Source organism: Ambystoma mexicanum, chromosome 1p (genome assembly GCF_040938575.1).
Source record: "Ambystoma mexicanum isolate Mex_15411 chromosome 1p, UKY_AmexF1_1, whole genome shotgun sequence".
Lineage (NCBI taxonomy): Eukaryota > Metazoa > Chordata > Amphibia > Caudata > Ambystomatidae > Ambystoma > Ambystoma mexicanum.
In genome coordinates, this window is record NC_090921.1 from 1,138,602,425 (window position 1) to 1,138,626,889 (window position 24,465).

A 24,465-nucleotide genomic window follows, 5' to 3' on the forward strand; every position below is an offset into this window, starting at 1 on the left:
CAGAACACATTGTGCTTGAAAATGTACTTCAGTTAATAAAACATATTTTTTAATCAGATGAATCATTGAGCCAGATATTCTAACTCGAAATGATATGAAAAAACATTGTTTTCAACATGTTGATGAATGGATAAGTAAAAATAACTTTTTCAGCTACTAGAGTGCAGGCAAAGAAGAAACATGAACTTCGCTCAAATAATACATGAAGTGTTTCTCAACAAAACTCTATGGAGCACATTGCAAAGTGTGTGTGGTTCGACACATTTCTGATTTTTAATATACACCTTCATACACCCTCTCATATGAACACGGTCGACCGAGTGAAGATCATCGGCAAAAGAGCAGAATGAATAAATGCGAGCGTGCATTGGCCAGGTTTTATGTGGAGCTCTCCTGGTAACTCATTGCGCAAATGGCGACGAGTGTCCTTTTGTAAGGATTTACCCACATTGCATTCTGAGGGATGCTGCTGCTGATGCACATGCTGTATACAACTCCTGTCTGTTTCCAGTATGAACTTGGATCTTGGCCATGCACATTGGATCATCGGATATGTTGACCAAGCTGTCAAAATGGGCCTCGTTACGAGGTAGTATTCTGTGCTAAATCCATTGGAATATCGCCAAACTTGATTACCGTTACCAGCATTTGGTCCAGCGGATTTACTGTGGTGATAGGGCGGCGTAAATCCCCTTTTTTGGAGTCCATAGGAGTCCGTGGAATTGCGGCAGCATGACTGTGGAATTACACCAAATTTTGAAGGAAAAGCTTTTCATGAGGTAATATCTACTCTTTTCCTCCAAAACGTGGAATTGAGCAGTGATGTAAAAATGTCAGAAATTCTGTTTTGTGGCAGTAACGGAATCACCACCACTTTTTTACCGCATCACCAAACTCGTACTGAGGCCCCAAGTATTTTGTTCAGAAACCGCTAACATTTGGTCACTAGGATAAATAATCCCCTAGAAATAATATCTAAAGCTGAGCAAAGAGATTTAGTCCCAAATACAGTGTGGGTGGAAACTCATTTGGGATGTGATTAGGACTGGGACTCACAGCCTTAAACCACAGTACTCCAGCACTGTGCACATTGCACTGATGCATAGAGCATATTGCGCTCAGGGGCGTCAATACTTATCCAGTGGACTTAACCTGGACCAACAAAGTACAAATGTAAGGTAGTATATTGCAATGAAACTGGATCATGATGTTTGCAACAAGCGGCCCTCGCCTCTGGAATGATCTTCCTCCTCAGACAAAAAGCACCGCTCCTCATGTATAGGAAAGCCAAAAAAGAACTCTTTAAACAATTTCAAATACGGCCTGAAGAACACACCAACTCTAAAAAATGGTTCCCGAATCCCCAAGATGACCTACTATCTATGATCTGCCTGGCAAGTAGGGATTGTCTTAAGAAGTGGCACCTTCCAAGCACCCGGGTCTCACTGAGCCTTTACCTCTCACGTTATTGTACTGTTTGCCTTGATGTTAATTTCTTACTTTTACTTTTCTCCCACTCCCCTCCCCTCTCTTCCTCCCTTTCTCCTTTTTTCTCACCCTCTCTTATTTTCTCTGTCTCTCCAATATTCATCTATCTTACATTTACCCCTACTCTCTGTCTCCCTTCTCTACGACACTCCAGTTCCATCTCCGCTACTCTCTACTCCTTCTCCACTACTCTCTTTTCCCATCTACTCACAATCCAGTCCTCTCTCCTCTCTCCACTACTCTCCAAACCTGTATACCCTACTCTCCACTTACCTCTCCTCTAATCGCAACTGTTCACCGACTCTACACTACACTTCATGCCTCCTTCTCTCACAGTCATCCTCGTTTCATTGTCTCATTCGCTTTTCTCACTCACCCCCACATGCAAGTGCCACTTTCTCTCACCAACAAATAACTCACCTTAAACATGTTCTCTGTAATCCTCCTCCACAATCTGTTGCACTGTTGTTCCCTCTCCTGGTCTCTGGGTCCACCTTCTCCTCGGTTGGCCTTACCCGACCAACCCACACACCCCTTTTCTTCCTCTGTCCCTATACTCTTTACCTCCCTCTCCCATTGGCCCTTCTGCGCAGCTGGTTTCCTGGGCCATTAGCCTCTTTGCTTTTCCCCCTGTGGTGGGTTACAGAGTTGGAAAACATAAAGCATCCTTTAAGCCGCATCCCCTTTTTGAACAGTGATCCACCCGTGTCTTGTAATGGTGGCCGGCTGCAGGGAAAGTCCATTTTGGAGTTTATTTTCAGTGCTACGTGGCTTTCCTCACTGCCTGTCCTCCACGAGCAACTGCCTCTCCCGACCATGGGTTGTCTTCCCCACTGTCCACCGGAATGGTTTCAGGATGCCGAAGAAAGAGAACACTAGCCAGCATTGTATAAGGTAGCTATGGTGTGTGTGTTAGTGGTACCTCCCAATTGCAGCCAGGCACACGTAGAAGGGCCTGAGACTGGGACCCTCCCATCTCCCTCACCTTACTTTTGTGTCAGGTCTGGGTCTGGCAAATACTCTGGTAGGCCTTCTGGTCCAGGTTCAGACTGGTCCCTAGCCCACTTGACTGGGCCAGTTCTGTGGCCCTGCCACAACAGGATATTCCTGTTACAAACCTAATCAAAGCGATAACACACTTATAGATTCCTGCATGTTATTGCCAACCTACATTCACCTTGTATATATTGTAAATCTTATTCACAGGAATGCAATGTACAACTGTGCTAAGAATGGGCCACTTGTACACTCTTCTTACACCCTTGCTATTTTTCCAGTCATACTTTCTTCCAATCCTCTACCCCTTTTGTCAACTGGTGAATAGAAGTAACTGGTCTGTGAGGAGAATTACACATCGCCAATCAATGAAAAATACATCTGGAAAACCCAACAACTTAGCTTCTGCTTTCCGAAAATGTACCTAAGCATGTATTGCTTAACTTCAATTGTTTTACTTAATAATTATATCTACCATAATGTAGAGTGCTATGATGAGGGAAAATGCACTAGGTCTGGTGTAGCTGACGACAAGAGGCATTGGGAGGCTCCCAGCCAAACCCATCGAAGGAAGTATGGAATAGCTGAACTCCAACACTCATTAGCTAAGATATTCTGTCTCTTCTTATTCTGAATCAGTGACAACCAAGAGGGACACAATGGTGGCAGAATTAGGCTTGCCCTACTAAGCAAATAAATATTTCCCAAATTCAAGAAGAAAAATGACTTGCCCCCAAAAATACTTGGAATAATGAAAATACATTTTTGGACTTGTGGTTTAGATCCTGTTGACATTTTTCCAAAGACCTTCACCCGAGGATAGCTAAGATCAGACTCTGATGGACCAACGAGCTAACATTTTTAGATTAAGATATTACTTCTCAGATAACCAAAATGTCACTCTAACAACAAAGGTCATACAGCATGCTATGCCTAAAGAACTATGTCAATTACATATTGAATATATGCTTTAAAATGTTAGTACTTTTTATAATACTGGAAAAAATCTCACAACAAGTACATGGACAAATGTTCTCTACAGGTGAAAAAACTATTTATGTGATCCGGTACAAGACCTTGAAGGCTGTTCTCTTTTAAATGCCCCAGCTCCATTAATTTGCACTCCCCGCTCATACAAAACCGGGATTGGATCATTCTAAGTTGCCATAAGTGTCTTCTTAATGGTGATAAATAGAAACATGTGCTGTGTCAAACTACTCCATCCTTCAAAAAGGTTAGAAAAATGGCAATAAATCATGGCAAAAGTAGTAGAGCTCATTGGAATGTTCATTGCTGAATATTTGCACAATAAGGTGATTCCCCTGGAGAACAGTGTAATTGAGAATGGATCAATATTGTGAAAAATGAAACTCCTCATTCTGATTATCACAAAACATTATGCCCATACCTAATAGATGTAATTACTATCCTTATTGATGGTGAGGTTGATGCCCTAAAACACCTTTCAATCAATTATCTAGTTCCTACAGTTGGTCACTGTGGAAAAAATAGACACACGAGGGTCGCAGTTGGGATCCCCACTAGTGCATCTTGGTTCCGTTAGAAATGTGCAGCATTCTGGATATTTTGTGTATGGCATTTGTGGCATTGAAATGAAGTTTGGTGCAGTTTCGTTAAGGGGGCAAAGCTATAGAGGGGAGCCCAAAATGTGTAGAAGGCCTCATAGACGCAATGGAAAACATGTTTTGCTCATGCCTACAGCCCAAAACGCATGACAGATTTTCACCAAATTTGTGCCAAGAGCAACGGTTTGTTCCCGAAAGTGTGCTCTTTTAAATTTGGTGTATATCTATCCAGTAGTTTTTAAAAAACAGTCAAAAAGTAGGTGATATGATATGATATGATATGGCATTTATCACGCGCCTATACACAAGGGTTTCAAGGCGTGACGAGGCAAGGGAGGGGAACAAAGGGAGGACAGACAATGATCCTACTAGGCCAGGTGTCTTTCGGAACATGCAAGTACGTGGGTAGGGGGCAGGGACAGTGCAGTACATGGGAATAGATCAAACAATTAAGAATAGATAAAACAAGTAAGTAACGGCCAGTAGGTCGCAAGTGCATGGGTAAGTGCAGACATCAGGTGTCAAGGGCTGGTAGGGTGACTGTAGGGATACAGAAACAGTCTCCAAGTGCGGGGGTTGCCAGGTGGGCAGTGCAGGTGTGTGACGCTGGCTGGGGAGGGACCTGGGCCCGAGATCAGAGGGTGTCCAGGAAGCCAGTGCAGTTTCGGTTAAAGCCAGGAGGTCAGCAAGCAGAGGAGGTGAAAAAGCAGAAGCAAAGAGAAAGGTTTTGAGGTGTTTCCGGAACCAGAGATGGTTCTCCTCAAGTTTAAGGGAGGCAGGGAGGCTGTTCCAGAGGGAGGCACCAGACAAAGAAAGAGATCTACCACCAACTCGTTGCTTGGAGAAGCGACTGACCCCGAGGGAGTTGGAGGCGGATGAGTGGAGAGCTCGAGAAGGAAGATATTTAAGGAGAGAGAGTTGAAGGTATTGAAGCCCAAGTCCCCAGAAGGCAAAAAAATAAGTGATATCTGAGTTCGGTCCATCGACTCACGTCCCTATTTGGTCCACGGCCACCCTCATGGGCCAACCAGAGAGTGGTGTTATGTCCGCAGATATTATGTGCGTACGCTGATTGGTCAATTAAAAAAGTGAGTTGCATCATATTTTTTTTAACGGCTGTCATACTGGACCCACGGACAGCCGCCGTTGTTCATGGACATCGTGGTAAAAACATTGTGGGATGTATTAACCCACTCCGCTACGCTATGCAGCAGCACTCTGATAGTATGGTGCAAGGAACTGCAACAATGGTGGCAAAACTCTTGTGCGCGCCAAAAACCTACAAAAAATGCATTCTCAAGCACACAAAAAGATGGATGCACAACCAGCCACCCATGGTGCATGTGTGGTGGAATAGAGCACACCCTGCAGAAAATGTGCCAGTGGGCTCCATGACCATCAAACAGAGTGCAGTGGGAGAAGCAGCGCTTTGCAAATGAAACTCCAAAAGGTGCCTATAAATGACATTTGCTTTGTTGCCAAAAACTCCAAAATGTCTATAACACAACACTTCTCAACATTGAAATTCTTGCTTGGCGCTAACGTTCATGTAATCTAATGAAGCATTGCGAACATACAAAGTCCCAATGTGAAGAGAAAAACATTTCTTCAGAAAAACTGGATTGTCTGTAAACTGACAGCCCCTGTCAAAATTTGGGTGCAGTACCTTGGGCTACCTGAATGACAGCTGTCAGATGAGTCACTGATGAAACCTCAAAGTGATCTAAACTAAAAAGTCTGCCGGATTAGCAAACATAAACAGTATTGTGGCTAAAAAGAATACAGATCTCAGTTGCTTTTTATCCCACAAAGGAAAGCTAAGAAAGTAATGTATTTATGTTTGCTGCAACAAGTTTTGTTTTTCCTGGATCTTTAATTAAGAATAAATTAGTTTGGCTGAGCTGCAACCCTTTGAGGTTTCTCCCAGGGGGAGGGATATTCTCTCAGTTGAAACTCACGGGGAGATGATCATTGAGGGTTAACACAGATTCTTGTCTACAGAAAGAGAAGGAACAATGGCAGGGCTTCAGCCCAGGAAACGGAGGTGTGAGAGGGTCGTAAATGGCTCCTGGAAGGAACCAACAAGGAGGGGGATTCTCCTGAAATCCAGGGAGAGAAAAAGCAGAGTGCCATTTGCTGTTAAGCATGAACAAAGAACAATTTTTAAAGACTCATAACTTGTGATTCAAAGTGGTGAAAAATATGCCAAGGACATATCAGTTAGTCTAATTTTTTGCTGCATGTTTTAAAAGGGGGCAGAACTGTGTAACATGTTCCGGACAGAAAAGGCAATATATATGGTTTTATATATATGTTTTTATGTGAAATGTATTAATAGTAGAATTGTGAAAATGTAAACACACATCCCCATGTTGAACGTGCACAATTGTGATCATTTGCAGAACATTTGGAAAATGTGTTCATGGTGAAAAGGACAAAAATCTGTAGAAAATCGAAACAAGACCCCACAGCTGCAGTATTTTGAGGAACTGATGCTACATAAAATATGGAATTGTTGTGTGTGATTTGTGTAGAGGTGACCAATGTAGAAATGTGTATTTATTATAAAATTTGATTTTGAGACCAGTGGCTAAAGGGAGGTTTCTAAGAACTGTAAAGCAAACCATAAAATGTGACATCATCCGGCCTTGATCCAATCACTCAAATGCAAGGCGGAGAGGAAGTTTTGATCCAATCCCAGCTCACAAGCTCACAAGGGCAAGCTTAGTTAAGCCGGCCCATACTCCCATTTTGTGATGTCATTTTAAAGGATAAATAGAGACAACTGCCAACACATAGGGACTCACTAATCCACTCACTTTCCAGATTCCTGCGAAGCACTCTGATCCAGCATTCTACATCCAGCTTTAACATCCTTACAGATCCAGATGCCAAGACTCTTGCAAGCAGTAGAGAACTATTGACTTTCTGCAAGGCCTAAATCCTCAAACTTATTCTTGCAACCCAGTGAAGCACTGTGGTGTGAGAAGGCCTTTTGAACTTGTATCCTGAAATTCTATGGCTTGCTACCACTAGGCTTTCCTTAGGAACTCGCTATCCAGCTGATTGAAATATCCACAAACAAGGAGGGCAGATTCTGTGCAGATCTGTTGAACGGCATAGCTGATCCAGTACCGTGCCTGATGTGCTGTTCTTCATAGACCAGATCCAATCCATGACCAAAAATGACAGTCCAATTTAATAACTTATCCTGTGAGTATTAATAGGAAGAACTGTGACCCATGGTATATTTGCATTGTCTTATCCCTATCTCAAACCCATCCCATGTTTAATTCAGAACCATAGTGTTGCGAGAACTATCTTTGCTCTGACTCTTTTCTCATCTGAAGAAGTAGAGTATCCACAACAGGCGAGTTATGCTGATCACGTGACTGTAAGATCCATCTGTGGCATTTGTTTTTTCATAGTCATAATCTATTGTAATCAACCCATCTGTCATTTTCAAAAGTGCATTTCTGTTTTCCATTCTCGCGCCTATTTTGCAAAAACGACTCTTACTAAAACCTCTATCACTCCCTCAGTTTTTATGATAGAAACGAAATTTCAACTCAACCACATTGCAAAACAGTGTGATTCTCCCATTATAGCGAATATCGCATAAGGAAAAGTTTGCCGCGATTTTAAATTCTGATACATTTTACAAGTGTGAATTAGCTTTATACTGCTCCCTACTTGGACTTTGATATTTCAAATGTTTCCTTTGGGCTAAATCATTGTTTGTGATTGTGTGCAACTGTGCAAAGTGGCTCCCATAGGAATTTATAATAATGTAAGTGATTTTGACCACATTTGGTGCTTTTGTCCAATCAATTCCAAAGACAATTTCAAAGCCATTCTGACAGTGAAAAGTCAATTGCGTTTTTCTCTGGTGTTTGAAGGGGGAAGGTGGGAGTGATATTCTGTTTGCTTTGCGCTATTCCTAAATACCTGCTCTCTCTTCACATCTATTTAATTGACTATTGGTGGGTTGAGGGGTGTTGCAGGGGGAAGCCTTAACCATAGTGCCATCTATACCAAACCAACTTAAAAGTATTATTTTCTATGCTGCATTTGTTTTATGTTCATTCCTTGATTCCTAGTGTAGTAAGAAACTATTCAGTGTTCTGTCACCCCATTGGTGATTGTTGTTTACCTATCAAAATATATTGTGATTACATTTTAAATACATAAATAAATATTTACCTTTCCAAACTAGCCTGATTCCTGGTTCAGTTTGACTGGGGGGGAGGTTCCAGGAGAAGGGTGTGATAAGAGTGATATATCGTTCAGAATATTGAACTTATTGATAAAAATAAATAAGGGTTTCAATTGCACACTGCATGCTGGGCGTGACTTGGGTGTGTGCCGGATTGATATCACTTACAACATATTAAAAAACACAAGTTTGCACTTGTGAAATTAATGAAACAATCTCTGGGGAGGCGAGGGGTGATGAGTATGGGGTGGGATATGGCCATAAAGATATATATACATATTTCTGCATTACAGGGTTGGTGAAAAGCAGTTTTTGGATGGCTTATAACTTTGGCGCCACTCAATGATCCTGCATGACATTTTGCAATATCATGTGGGACTTGACCCTGAAGAGTGTGATGCTGTTTTGCCAAGAGGGAGCAAAATTAGAGGGGTGGGGGGGTCACACAATATTTGAAAGGCTTATAAATGTGGTGCCGTTTGACGAATCTGCACAAAACCTTTCAAAAAGATTTCAGACCCAGATGTGAATGTTTTGGCAAAGTTCGGTGGGATTTTGTCAATGGGGGTAAAATAAGAAGGGGTCTCAACATTTTTAAATGGCTTATGACATTGTTGTCATTTGACTGATGACATCAGATATGAAATAAATTTTGATGAAAAGTCCCTAAAAGTAGTTTTGTTTATAGTGTTGGTAGAAAAGATGTCAGGGGTCATCGGAAAACCTATCATGAACTACTTAATGTATTAAAGAATGTACTCATCTAAACAAAACATTATATTGGAGTGTTGTTGTTAATAAAGGAACCTAATCATATGTACACATAGGGCCTTATTACGACCCTGGCACTCCCGCAATGAAGGGTGCCGGTACGGAACCGGCACCCTTCATTACGGGAGCGCCTATTATGAGGTTCCCTTTGCGGGACCCAGAACAGACATCTGGTAAAACCAGACGTTCTTTCCAGGTCCCGTGAGGGGAAGAGGGAGCTAATAAGGGGCCATTTGTAATGTGCCCGTTATTACCTCTCTCCCCATTGAGCCCTATGGGGGCTCAAATGGGAATGGGGATGGGTTCCTGCAAGGAGGAATTACCGGGTCCTCCACGGTCGGAATGACCCGGTAATTCCTCATTGCAGGAACCCAGTATTGGAGCCCGGTATGGAGGCAGCCATGGCGCTAATAGCACCATGGCTGCCTCCATACTCGTAATGAGGCCCATAGTCAATGGCTGCAGCATGCACCATAGAAGTACAATATTTTTAATCTGGACATTTTGGATAGTAAAATAATGAATGCTACCTTTCCAGAGTTTTGATAAAGTTAAACATGGAATATACAGCTAGTAATTCAAGACTTACTACATACTTGTGTTAGTACAAACAATACATATGAAGACCCATAATGCATACAAATCAAAGGCACATACAGGGAAACTAAAGTAAGGAAGAAAGATACAACATCACAAGAAAATTTCAATAACATTAAAGCTCATCATCATGTATACAAATGAATTGTGTGAATGAGGCTGGCGTGTTGCCCAATATATGTGCACCATAAACTGAGACCAAACCCTAAGGAAAGTACTTTAAGAACATACAAGATGAACATCTAGATATATAACACATTTGACATTTTCATATTCTGAATGTTAGTGAACAAAACAGCCTGGCCTAGATATGTCAGTGAACAAAAACAAGTGGCCCAGATATATGATGTCATCAGTGATGTCATCAATAACATTGTGATGTCATTTTTGATGTCCTGGGTGTTAGTCTTAGCAGTGCATGCTGATAGCACGAGTTAAGGTTGCTTAGCTTACCATAATTGGGAAAATACTTACTTTCGGGAATTACTTTTATTAAGGGTGGGAAAATGCCTAAACTAAACCTAAATCTAAGGTGAGAGCAAGTTTCGACCATCAAATGAAAATAAGGCAGTCCTTGTGGCGTCTTGTCGAAATTAATGGCCTATACTAAAAAAGAAAACTATTGCCATATCCTTACGCTAATTTCAAAAAGAGTGTGGGAAAGGATTCATAAGAAAGAAAGAAGTGTTCACAAATAATGTGTCATGATGCAGTGGATGGGGTCTCGCTTCCCTGCGTTTAGAGCACGGGACAAGGTGGATCTCCTGAGCACAGCATACACTCGAGTTTTCCCAGCACGAGCTGACAGTTTGTAATAACTATCAGGGTCTTCAATGGTTAAGCCACTTTTCAATACAAAATCTCTTGTCTTCGAGGCATGATGTATCAAACAAACAAACACAACGTTCAGTTCCACCTATACTTTGGGTGATGGCTTCACCCCAGCATCCCGTTCCTCCGGTCGTAGACCCTACAAAAACTTGTATTCAACAAATCAACTAAACAGTTCCTTTATCAATGAACTTTGGGTGATAACTTTCCACCCCTGGTTCTCCCTCTTTCTGGCTCGGACCCCTTTCAGACGTTAGCCTCCCTCCCATGGATTCACTTTGGCTTTTCTTGCTTTCCTGAGTCTTAATATCTTTTTAAACAGTTCTATAAACTTCGCCCCTTATTGTCAGCTTCCGTCTGCTGGGTTCACTCTCGCCAACTTTCACAGACAGTTTACTGTGGACACCCTGTGGTCGGGTTCAATTCGGTCAACACACTGTTCATAGGGACTTCAGATTTTTCCCCTTTTCTTTAGCATCCCTCTGCCGGGTTCACTCTTGCCAACTTTTACCAAACAGTTCATTATGGGATTTTTAGACTTAAACCCTTTTCATTAGCATCACTTCGCCGGGTTCACTCTTGCCAACTTCAACAAACGGTTCACACGCTCATTTCACCAAGCGGGACTCATTTCCCTTAGCTACACAATCATCTGTTGGTCAAAGACTTTCAACAGTACAGAGGATTTTACAAGACCCCTGCATGACCTTTTTGAACTACTCTCACCTCTTCTCAAGGGCTTCTGGTAAAGTTTCTTTGATGAGAATCGGTCCATCGGTTGGGGCTGTAGGCATGAGCAACCTTTTTTTTCCATTGTGTCTAAGAGGATTTAAAACATGTTGGAACCCCCCTATAACTTTGCCCCTTGCACGAAACCCCACCAAACTTCACAAAATCATTCCGAGGCCCCCAATAACTTTTTTGGAAAGGTTTGGTGAGGATTCGTCAAATGGCGGCAAAGTTATAAGCTGCACAAAAAGTGCTCTTTCTGTGAGTTTAGCAATTTACCATAACTGCAGGGCTGCTACCACAGGACCTGTAATATTCAGGGGAAAAACTTTAGTTGCAGGGGCGTTAAGGTGAAAATTGAAAGCAACATAACATCTGAAATTCGGCAGACGATTCAGGTAAAGCCACTGTAACTTCTCGCCCCCTGTTGCGCAGAGTCTGACACAATCATGACACCAGAGATTACCTAACTGATGACATCAGACATGAGATTACTATTTAGGTATGTAAACATATTTTTGAGTCACTCTGTGGGAACATATGTTATTTCAGTTCCCTCAACAACAATGAGAACATTGTTTAACCCCTTCACTGCTGAGCTTTAATCAAGTCTATGCAAAAAGAACAAGTATACTTGTCCTTATCACTTAAGGGTGGTTCGCCATTTGTATGAGGCTCCCACAGGTATTCCCAATGGTTTCCCCAATGTAATAACACAAGCTGACTCGTCATTCCTGTCATGGAGTGTGGCAAGATTTATAACAAGGTTAGCATGTTTGTAGAACCAGTCCTTATTTGAAGAGATGGATTTTATTCTCCTGCAGGATACGTGTCTCAGGATGAAATCAGTGTAGATCGTTTTGTTTCTTATGTGTAGATGGCCCAAAGAAACAGGAGGGGGCAGAACTAAGGAAGTTTGTGTACTTTGGTCAAATCCAATCTGGAGAGCAAGTTGGTTGTGTTGAAGTTCCCATCTTCCTTCATTTTGCTGTTTAGAATTCTTAGACCTGACATGTATGATATACTGATTGTTACTTTTTACAATAGTCTGTATAGCCAATACGAGAAGAACTGTCTACATGTACGTGAGCAAGTGTTGGAGGATTGTATGTCCCAGATCACTTTGAAAAATCTGAATTTGTTTCTGGGGGGAGATTTTAATCCTATCCTGGGAGGAGGGCCGGATATTATGCTGTATGATGATATGAAGGATGTGGTTGCAGGGATCCATCCTCCAACTATGATGGAACCCAGACTATGTACAGAAGGGCAGAGGTTGTGGCACTACCAATATGATTGGGGGATGCAAACTGTAAATGGTGGTTTTGGTGCCCATATCCCAGGCAGATTGACTTGTCAAAGGATTTGTTACAATGTATTGATCATTTTAACTGTTTCCAAACTAAAAGATTTTTCACAAGCTCAAGGCACATTGGGGCTAATTATAGGTTTGCCAGTCTCCTGGCAGATAATCTGCCAGGATACCATGAAACGGAATTGCAGTTATCGGAACTCGTTCCAATCAGACTCCATTGGGGTATTTACCAGTATTACCAGCACCAGTAAAACTGGTGCAGGAAATACCTGTGATTTTTGCCAGTAAGGCGCCTGACTTACCTCCAGCTCTTAGCTGTGTGCAGATTTCTTGAAGCAGTCCCAATGTTGTGCAGTTGTTGTGCTTAGGTTGCCAGTGACACAATACTTTGTGAATGGCAGTTGGGAGGGGTGGTGCAGGCTGTGGTATGTTTGCAAATTCTGCTAATTGTGACACGTGTTCGTGCATGAGTGTTTTATGGTGTGGGGGAGTTGGGTAGAAGTGACGCTAGGTATGTTACATTTGTGCATAATGTTAGCTGCCCACATGGTCACATGCATGGATCCATAGCATTGTAGTGTGTGTGGGAAAGGACGGCACTGTATTGTGCATGCCCAAAGGTGTGCTGGGTGCGCCTCAGCATCTTTGTGGATGCTGCAATCGAGCATTCTTTAGCAGAAGTTTCTGGTGGAGAGGCTTTGGAATGAAACGGAATGTGCACTGAGAGTGTTTAACGGTAAATATGGAGTGGTGTACAGAAATGATAGTGTGCAATGCAGAGGTTTTGTATGTGATTGCTGCCTGTGTGTTTGAAAATTTCACAGCTCCCAATGAGGGAGTGCTGCAAAAATGCCAGTGCAAAGGGAAGAAGTATTGAGTCTGCTTTACTTTGACGTGGTCCTGACTGTAGCTGGGAAAGCGCACATGCCACATCCTGCCAGTATGAGCATGGTGGCCATGCAAATGGAATTGTGGGAGATAGGCAATCAGGTGTTTAGGGTGTGGTTTACAGGAAGGGGCATAACCATTTTTTCCCAATACTGTGTCGTGAGGTTGGTAGAGATGGAGAGACGCACAGTGCTTATCGTCGGTGATAACTTTGTGCGCCATCTGCACAGGTGTTGTGTGCAAAGAGGCATTGCTAGTAATTTCGGGTTGGAAGGAGTGGATGCTTTCTGCGGCTGTCAGTATGACTGCAGTTTCGGCGTGATGGTTCGCCTTTGCAGATATGTGGCCTCCGTCACGAACGTTGACTTTGTCGTGGTGCACTATGAAAGTCTACTTTTTGGTTACATGTCGTGTGGACGTTTAATCCGTCGCCTGGAGAGGTTGCTGAACACAGTGAGGCAGACCTTTCCTACTGCCGAGGTTGTTTTCTCATGCATAACACCAAGAGGAGTATAGGCCCATTCCGGGGTAATTTTTCCCCAGCCAGAGGTCGGAAGGTGTGTTATAAACAGAAGCATGTGTGAATATATGCAGACTGCTGGCATGTTTTCGACTCATTATGAGATCATGAGGTTGCAAAATATGCAGTGGTTCCGTAGAAATGGCATTTAGTTGAGCGCCATTGGCAATGCCGTTTTCTTTTACACTGTGCAAGAAGCATTGAGCAGATTGTGGAAGAAAATGTGAGAAGAGGGAAACAGAAACGCATATAAAGAGGAAAAACAAAAAAAGGTTTTCGCACACACGTAAAAAAAAAGTTCTACCTCTACAATGTAAGACCCAATCCCCTGCTTCATATTGCTTGCCCTGCCACCTTCCCTCTCAGTATCACGAAAAAGTAATAGATTCTGCGATACTTTCAGGATTACACGTGCCATATCCTGGGTGGCCATGTGAATGTATGTGGATGGAGAAATCGTGCATACTTTTACTGAATATTGCAGTGGATGTGCTTTGGAATGGCACGACACTTATACTGTGAATGTGTAACAGTAAATTTGAAGTGTTGTACAGGAGTGACAGTGTTGGATGATGATGGCTTGGATGCGATTGTTGAATGCGTGTGTGCCTATTTACCCGTAACCCAATGAGGTAGTGCTGCAGAGAAGATAGTGTAAAGGGAAGAAGGACTGCTCCAGCTTTACAGGGGTGAGGCCCTTGCGGTACTTTGGGAAGGGCACGTACAACAATCTGCTCTTCTCACCATGTTGCCCAATTGACATGGCACTGTGGGGATTAACCAATCATGTACTGTGGGTGTGGTTCACAGGAAGGGGCGGTCAAACTGTTTTACATTATACTCTGCATACTGAGGCTGGCTGACATGGAAAAATGCATAGTGTTGACTGTAGGTGATCCCTTTGTCGTAGATCTGCACAACTATGCCTTGGAAATACACTTTGACGGCAATTTCGGTTTGGAAGGTGTGGAGGTATTGTGGAACGCTGTGTATGAGTGCAGTTTTGCCGATATGCATGCACTTCGCGAAGACCTGGCCACTTTTGCTACTGTCGATGTTATCGTCATCCAGTACGGTGTCATGTAAATGGGTTACGTTGCTTGCTTACATTTGTTCCGCCGACTGAGGAGATTGCTGGATGTCGTGAAGGCATTTATTCCCACTGCCAAGGTGCATTTCTCATCCATAATACCACAAAGAGTATGGGCCACTGCTCATGGATGTTGTTCCGAGGCAGACGCAGGATGGTGTCTCATCAACAGAAGCATGTATACTTTTTTGTCCGCTCGTGGAATGTTCTTCTGCAACAATGACCTCATTAGTTGTACAATGCAGAGTTTTTCCAAGAAAATGGCGTTGTGTTGTCACCCATTGGCAATGCAGTTTTGTTTGCCCATCTACAGGAAGCGGTGAAGCGTTTACTGTAATAATGTGAGCACAAGAAAACACAAAAACAAATAAAAACCAAAGAAAAGGTGTTTCTCTACAAACTCCCCCTACCCTGGTAGCAAGTTATTCCCCCATGCCTGCACGCAACACAAAAGCTGCATCCAAGGATTTTGAGGATGGCAGCCATGGAAATGGGACTGTGGGGATTGTCCAATCAGGTGATTAGGGTGTGTGGCAATAGGAAGAAGGACTCCTGCTTCACTTGGGCCGGGCCCTCGCGGCACTTGGGGAAGTGCACATGCCACATTCTGTGCTTCTCACCATGCTGGCCTCTGGAAATGGGACTGTAGGGATTGTCCAATCAGGTGCTCAGGGTGTGCGTCACACAAAAGCGCAGCAATAGGAAGAAGGAGTCCTCCTGCATTACTGGGGCACGGCCTTTGCAGTACTTGGGAAAGTGCATGTGCCACAATCTGTGCTTCTCACCATGCCAGCCAATGGAAATGGGACTGTGGGGATTGTCCAATCAAGTGCTGAGGGTGTGTAATATATTTTCCCATTGCTCTGTGTACTAACGGTAGCAAGCACAGATGGAGAGAGGCACTGTCTTGATAGTCAGTGATGCCTTTGTGGAAGATCTGTTCCACACGGATATTTGAACCTATGCCCCTCAGACAATTTAAGACGTTTTATACTACTCTTACGTATCAATCATATACCTGTCCTAACTGTGTTAGGTCCTGAACGGGCCATTCCCAAATTAGAGCGCTTTTGTAGGATATGTAAGAATAAAGCCTCACCTAAAACGGCAAGACATGTCCTCATGTTATGCCCTAGATTGAGCCTAATTTATATGAAGCATTATAGTAGGTATGTCCATAATTTAGACCACATTAAGTTGAAGGATTTTTGGTATATGTGTATTAATACCTTGAATGCAAGTCTACATCTGGCTCTCTATAGAGTATGGCATATGGTTAAGGAAAAACTCGAAGAATAGTTAACCCCCCCAGCTATAGTAAGAAAATGAGTTATTACATGAAATTATTTGGAGGTACAGATGATGTTGATGTCGATGAAATTTGAAATATTGAAATTGAATATGACGATTCTGAAAAATGTTATTTATTTAAATTGTGTTATTTATTTAAATTGTGTTAATGGTTTATTATGTTGAATTATGTGTAAAGTTTTTGTTTATAAAACTATATCACATTAAAATAAATAAATACATTATCTGTATAGGTGCTTGTAGGCCGTGGGTGGCCGCCCCGACCTAGTTAACATTTGTTTGCATATGTTGCACAGTAGCAGTGTTACCAGGACACATAGGAACAGATACACACGTGTGTACTTGCACAACGACCACATGTCCCCTCCCACACGTAATCGTAGGTGGAGGACAACATGCAGACATGCAGAGCATGCTGGCTTCCTACAGATGCCTCCATTGTCATTGTGTATAGGCGGGGCAGCTGCGGTCTCTGTAGGACACCTACCTTTTCCTTAATTGCATCATTCCAATGAGGACTGTATGCCGCTGTGTGAGAACAGCATTTCGACAAAAAAACGAAATCACATATACACTCAACAACCGTTCACTTATTAATGTTTACTTGTACACATTCATACACACCATTAGGAAAGAAAAGGGGTAGCTTAAGTGGATACTTGTTGTGGGGAATTGGGGATTTCCTCAAGTTAGTTGTGAGGGGAGGAAGACATTGAGGTATCACCTTAACGTCTCCCATCACACAGATTTTGAGGAGATGGCGCCCTTTGACATGGGGAAGGGGTACACGTGCAGGTCTGCTAGTGCTGTTTCCTTTTCTCATTAATACACCCTTGTACGCAACCTTTCAGGTGGCACAATTGTTCACCAATTTTTCCATTTTGGCTTCCAGCCTGTCCTTTTTGCTATGTACAGAATTTCTTTCCTTTGCTATAGCTGTATGCTGCCTCGCTCTCTCACAGAAAAAAATGTGTTTGGTGTACATATTGCAATATATAGTTCATAATTTACGCTTCTCAGTACTTTGGGTACCAATGGGGTTTGTAGTGTAAGTCATTGCGTCATGAGGGGAACTTTCTTCCAGTCACTCTAAGGTGCTTGCCATTGCTGCGTAACAAATGAAACATTATGCTTCTCTACTATTGTTTACTGCAGCAACTATGCTTTTAGTGGACACACTTCAGTGTGGTTCCTACACTGAAGTGATGCTCTGTTCTTGGTACTTTGCAGTCCGCACTCTCTGAAAACACATTGATAATGGGACATTATGGTTAAGTTACGCTACTAAATAACTATCGCCTTTAGTTACAACACTATGCTAAAGCAACATTCTGGTTACAGTGCCCTATTAAATACCTATGAAATTCAATAACAAAAAACGTTGTTAAAGAGACATTATGGTTAAATTGCAATAGCAAAAACCTATGCAATTCAATGGAAAAACGTTGTTACAGGGACGTTATGGTTACAGGTAAAAAAAAAAAAGAAATTCTCCAGTTATGGTAAGCTAAGCAACCAGAACTCGCGCCACCAGTGTGCACTGCAAGGACTAACACCCATGACATCAAAGATGCCAATCACAAATCTCCCACTTTTTTGTTCACTGACATAAGTAGGCCAGGTGCTTTTCTTCACTAACAGTCAGGAAATAACAATTCAAAAGGTTCTATCTTTGTGTACGGCACCCTTCTCATATATTCTTGCACTACTTTCCTTAGGGTACACTCACATCATGTGATACATATACATATAGGGGAAGAAGAACGCGTAAAACACAGCAATCTATTTGCAAGCATTGTGATGTATTTATGTTTTCTGTGCAGTAGTGCAATTATGTAGTTATTAAGTCAATGGTAGCTACTTCTTACATGTTTCACAGTACCTGAAACTCTAAAGCGAAAGCATTCATGATTTCACTATGTAACATGGGAAGATTTTGAAGGTTACACTTCTATAGGGCATGGTGCAGACAATGGCTACGTTTCCACATGAGTTGGTTCATGTACTTCAAAGAAGCCTGTAATACAATGGTGTGTATAGCAATGCATTGCTCAATGAACTACTTATCTCATCATAGTTCTTCCAATTATCTTTGATAGTTTTCTGCCACCATTACAATAACAATCCCTTGTGGAGGCTTCCCATGAAAACTAAATGCTCATGTGATGTCAGTAGTGATGTCATCAATGAGATTTGTGATGGTATCTTTGATGTCATGGGTGTTAGTTCTTGCAGTGCACAATGGAGGTGTGAGTTATGGTTGCTTAGCTTACCATAACTGGCGAATTTCAGTGTTTTTTTCAGTTTTCCCCTGGTATTTCCCCCGATAATGCTAAAAAATCCCAAACTCTTCCCTGTCCTCACAGGCACTCACCAAGTGTCCCCTCCTCTTTGCATGGTCCACCCACTTCCCTCAATTGTTTTTTTCCTCTTTGGCCTTCTCCTGGCCATTACCCCCTATCACTGTTTGGTTTGTGTGACACATGTTCTTCTCCAAGGTGGACTTGATTGAAATATGACTGTTGAATTTAAGGGGTTTTGTTGCTTTAAATCTGATCACCTTAACTTTCTCTTAACACATGGTTTTTCACTGAATTTCAAGGGTTCTGCTATTCCGTAGTTTCCTCAGGGCCCACTAGCCATGGCCTTCTGCTGTGGCCACTGTACATGTTGTACCAATAGTTATCTTTTGGGCCTACTAGCTATGACCATTGCCCAACATGTTACATAGTGTGTTGTGGTCTCACTAGCTATGGCCTTGGGCCGATGCCTCTATACGCGTTGCACTAATATCTTTCTTTTGGACCTAATAGCCATGGCCACCGAAAATGTTAAACCATTACGGTGTTACCAAACACCCATTGCTCCCTGCTCAGTAGATGTAGGCACTGTAGATGTTAAACCTTTTGTTTCTGTGCTAGAGTGGGGGTTCGCCGATTCCCACGATAACAGGAAAAATTGATCCGATTTAAAAAGTCTTCCACATCCTCATAGGCACTCATCATGTGTCCATCTTCTTTTTTCCAGGTCCCTTCACTCCACTCAATTGCTTTATCCCTCCATAACCCTCTCCCATTACCCCCTTATCCCATTATCACTTAATGGGACACACATGTTTGTCTAAGCGTGCCTTCCTGCCTTGCCACTGTAATCTTGTGAGTTTCATGCAGTCTTCCCCTGATAAACTGAAAACGTTCTACCTGTAATTGGCTACCCAGCCCAACCCCAAATCCCCAACTTCACATGGTGTCTTCTTTCCCACTCCCGACCACTACAAAACAATCAGTGATCCCCTAGCAGTGACTACAAAAACAAAAGAGTTTTGAGTCTCTTTCTGATGTCGAGAACATTATTATACTCTGTAAGGTTGTGTGGGAGTGCATTCCAAACTTTGGTCCAAATCTGCCCAGCGGTTTAGGTGCTGTGGCTTTGCAAAAATGCACATGTTCTCTTTGGGAATATGAATAGGAGAATGTTAAAAACTGTGTTTTGCTTAACAACTTTTTAATAGTATAACGTCTCGTTCCCAAAATCTGCAGTATGGGAGGCCCTTGACAAACTTAGTTTTGAAAATGTCTCCCAAATACATCTAGCAAGTCAAAAATTATTAGCAATAGAATTTTGGGAAACAATGCTTTTTCATTTTTGAAAAGCCTCTCAACATCTCTGCTGCGATGCACCATGGAAAATATTGCTATACTTTTGGGAGAAGGGGGCACCCCGAGAAGGGGACACCCCTTCTATGTCAACTATTTTAAAAACTACTAGATGCAATAACCCCAGACCCCTCCCAGAAATTGAGTTAATGCTTTGTGCCCAAATTGTTTCTAACCTGGTTCAATTCCATGTAGCGGTTTTGGCTGTGCGATGGAGCAACATTTTCTGTTTGAAATGTTCGAGCTAAATCTGTTATGAGAGTCAAAAGCCATTAGCAATTCAATTTTCGGTTTTCGTATGTATCTCAATAGTCACCTTAACCATAGTTCTGCGACGGTTGCACTATAATGTGCAATATAGGCTTATAAATTTGGCCACCATGGACGGAATTACAAAAGTTTCAAATACACATATTGCCTATTATAACTGTGTCTAGCAGGTGGGAAATTTTGTAGGAGGGTTTATTAAAGGCCATGCCAGGGGAAATGAGACAACACCATGCTTGTCTAGTGGGCACTGTCAAGCACGTGTACTGTTCTTGGGCCATAACCGAAGGACATGTCCTCTTGGGCACATTCGCCACTTCACATGGCCAAAGGTCATGATGCCTCTTTGTTATTGCAGGTAAATTCAGTGTTCCCAGGTAAGGGACACATGCCCTGCCCTACTATAATGACTATTGTGCATGGCCCCTGCCACTTTCACCTTACCTGCAAGCAGGCACACACACATTAGTTGATGGGGACATATGGTTACTATATATAACCAAACAAACAACACCGATATATGCATTTATAGTGAGCAAGGAAACCATAACTCGACCCTGCCTACCCCTGCTCATAGTGCCAGACATGGTCTAAATGGATGAGCATCTTCTTCTGATTATTTATGTTCATTTTGTACATACCCGTTTGGAATGGATCTTTCTTTTAGAGCTGGCCAGCGTGAGTGAGCGAGAGCAAGAGAGAGAGAGAGAGAGAGAATGGGTGCATGAGAGTGAGAGAGAGAGAGAGAGTGGGTGCATTAGTGAGTGAGAGAGATTGCGAGATGGTAAACCAACTGAACTCCAAATTACGATGTTATGATCTATCAAGTTTGGGTTTCCATTGAATCCCACGCTGTTGGAACAATCAAAAAAAGTACCCTTTCTCAATTATAATGACAAAGCAGTGCATGTTATGACACTCACAGCTATAACGTATAAGACGTGTGATCTTAGTCATATCAAACAATGGTACTAGGGGCAAAGGAATGGCAAACAAAGTTGATCCAGAAACAGTCATAGACTGGTATCAGAATGGTCCTTCTATCTGTTGCCATTCGTTCTGATAACATTGACTTCTTAGCAAACAGTGCTGCTTCCACTTCTGCACAGATAAGCTATTTCATTCCTAATATAACCATGCCACTGGGGTTCCCTTAAACTCATAATCTCTTGTTCTCTCTGTTCTAACTTTACAGGGCCTGGTTCTGCATTCAACACTGCTGCACCTGCACTGGAATCTCCAATTGCTTTGGGCTTCCTATCATCAGTATTCATCGCCCTGCTTTTCAAGGCTTAGACAGAAGGATCCAGTTTTGAAGACGCAACATATTTTTTTTAAGAAGAAAACAAAAAGGAACCCATCACTGTGAGGGAAATATTATGCATTTCTTTCAAGAGCCATCCTTATCATAAACCATGTTGGACTTCCAGTCTTTAAAAAAAAAAAAGAAAAAAACGTTAAAAAAACATTTACGTGACTTCTACAAATGAGATTGAGAACAAAGAAGCATCAGGAGCTTGAGTTCCCTTCCTGTTTATTTTGTTCCAAAGTCTTTTCGCTCACAAAGTATTCTTCTCCCACTGCAGAGTGGGATGTCTTCAAGGTGATACTACGGGATTCTGAAATGTCCTTTCTGTCCAGTGTTTATGCATTTCTCTTCCTTCCCCATTGCAGCGCCTCCACAAATCAGCCAACTCAGTTCCACCCGTCTCAAAGATCTCATTGTGACGAATCGCACCACAGCTGCAACGTAACCCCCGCCTCCAGTCTTTGATCACAAATGTAAACATTATGTGTCTGTGTCCTCACCAGTGTGGATATCCTAGACCCCTCCCTAAAATGGGGTAAAGCAATAGAGCGTGGACTGTCTGCATGGCCCCATCCATTGGGTGTAGTTGTCTGCATCCCCCTCCATATTTTGACATAGGAATGAAACTGGTTGTCCTGGGAATTTTGTTACAGTTTGGTGGCATGGGGAGGGGAATGGGGGTGGGGTGACGGTCTTAGATTTGATGAAAAAGACAGGATGGCACATCTAATTGGTTGATCCATATATGGTGCCGCATAGAGAGTCAAGGGAGAAAAATGAAGAGTGATAAGACAATGCAGGCCAGCCTGCAACGTGACAGTGGTCAGGGTGGGATCACCAGGACAATAGCGGTAAAAAGGTGGACATTAGAATGAGGTTAATGGACAGTGGGATTTACAAGTAGAGCTTCCAAGTAATTAATAAGCAAGTGCATTCTGGGATTTGGTGCTTGCTCTTCGTCTAGGTTGTCTTCAGTTACATTCTTCCAACATTCTCACTGTGTGTGTATTTGTGTAGAGCCTCTGACATGAGATACTGACAGCCAAGGGCTGTCCACTGCTTCATCACTTCTCCATGGGAATTGAAAATATGTCCACTTTATTTAATCCCTTGCCTCACCACTTGCAGGGGTGGCGGATTATCAGTTATTTCTAAACCTGGCAGAGGCCTGTGTAATTCGGGACATCATTCAAACCGGAGTGATAAGGTACCTTGGATTCCATTTTCATACTCCGTCGCATAGGTCTTATCCGAGCATACATCGAGTGTGTAACTTCAGTGGAAAATGTTACATGCAGTGGCAACAGGCTGAAGAGTTGCCCTAACTTTCCCTAGATTCTTCATTGGAGAGGCAGCGACACAGACAACCAACCCATTTCACTGCCAAGGCGGCGAGGCAACAAATCCCAGAATGCATTTAAGCACAGATTACTAGAACTGAGTTACAATGTATTGTTTGTACAGATAAACGGGTTTCTGCTGCGCCCTCAACAACAGAAGGCGAGACATTTGGTGGGACAGTTGAAGGATGTGGACATGTAAAATGGACTCGTCCTGGTGGACAGTGAATGGTGGCAGCCCTGCCGACAGTGCTTCCTGGTCCTTACCATACCCTCTGCTGCTGGTTGCGGGAGGAGCTGACCTTCTGCCATACTGTCTGGCGCAGCCGACGAGCCGACACTTCCTGGTACTTCCGCTCACTCAGCGGCATCCACGACCCATCTGACCTCTTGGCCCACGTGGGTAGGCCCTCCTGCAATCCTACTTTGCTCTGACTGGCCCTGGTGCATCTGAATTGAGTTTGTTTATGAGGCCTGGGTCCTCATCTGCATATGATGTTTGAAAAATAAAATGAAAACATGAGCTCGGTTGTCAATTTGATTTAAAAGCCAGCAGATAAGGGGTTTGCGAGCGCCACAGTGTTTGATTCTCTTGGTAACACGGAAAGCGCGTGCGGGTTTTGCACTGAATTTTGTGATGGATGGTACGGCCCCTTCTGTGCATGTCAGATTGGTGACATGCTCACGGTGAGTACTTTCGGAAGTAGAATCTAATATCAGGGACTGTGATTTGCATTCTCTACTTGTGTAAATGTTCATCGAATGCTACTTACAAGGTTGTCAATCTCTCTTCTTTACAATGTACACATCTGTAGCACGCCAATAGACTCGTACTTCCTTATATTTCAGTAGTTGCTCATGCTTACAAGTTTTGTTTAAAAAAAAAAGTTATTTTCGCAAAAAGTAGTTTTTTCCATTTTCCACTCCCACAGAAAACAGTGCAATATTTTACAATTCCCAGGGAAAACAGCACATGTACAACTATTGTTTACTAAACTGGTAGAACTGTTGGCTCTACCTGTCTGTTTTTTTTCTTCATAATGGCAATTCATGAGCGAGTTATTCTTCAATACTTTATTATATAGGTACATTGTTTATTTTTTAACTGCTGAATTGAAAATCACTTTATGTAACACCATAAAATGTATCAATTTTTAAATGATAACATTTATCACTTTTTAAATGAAAGTAGTTTTTTAGTTTATAGTAAGATGCTGTAAGGTTGCTGTATCGTTCAGCCTAAATATGTCAATACATTCAATTATTACATTTGCAAAAGTGTGGGAGCTCCTATATTGACAAACGAACATGGTTCCAAAAACGTGTTCTGTCATATCTATCATATCTATCCCAATTAGGAGGGTCTACAATGGCGTTTTAGCTCAATGTACCCTTCTCAGAGGAGAAATATTAATTTGCAAATCAGTCTGGTTCCACCCACAAGGGTAGTACAGCATCAACATGCTAGGCACATCCTCTCTGAACTAGAGTACCATTAGCAACCCCAGACATGGTTTTTAGCATTGCTCTGCCTCATCAGTGAGTCACAGCTGAT

The 24,465-nt window shown here is 42.5% G+C and overlaps 1 protein-coding gene across 2 annotated transcripts in view; it reads left to right on the forward strand.

Annotated features, from left to right (window-relative positions):
• The window catches only part of IGLON5 (IgLON family member 5), a 1,589,367-nt gene extending 1,565,934 nt beyond the window's left edge, over nt 1-23,433 (forward strand). For both annotated transcript variants that reach the window (XM_069604793.1, XM_069604792.1), the window contains exon 8: nt 21,457-23,433. In XM_069604793.1, the coding sequence (XP_069460894.1) occupies nt 21,457-21,557 (101 nt within the window). In that variant the 3' untranslated portion in view covers nt 21,558-23,433. The remainder of the gene's footprint in view (nt 1-21,456) is intronic.
• The last annotated feature ends 1,032 nt before the right edge of the window (nt 23,434-24,465 follow it).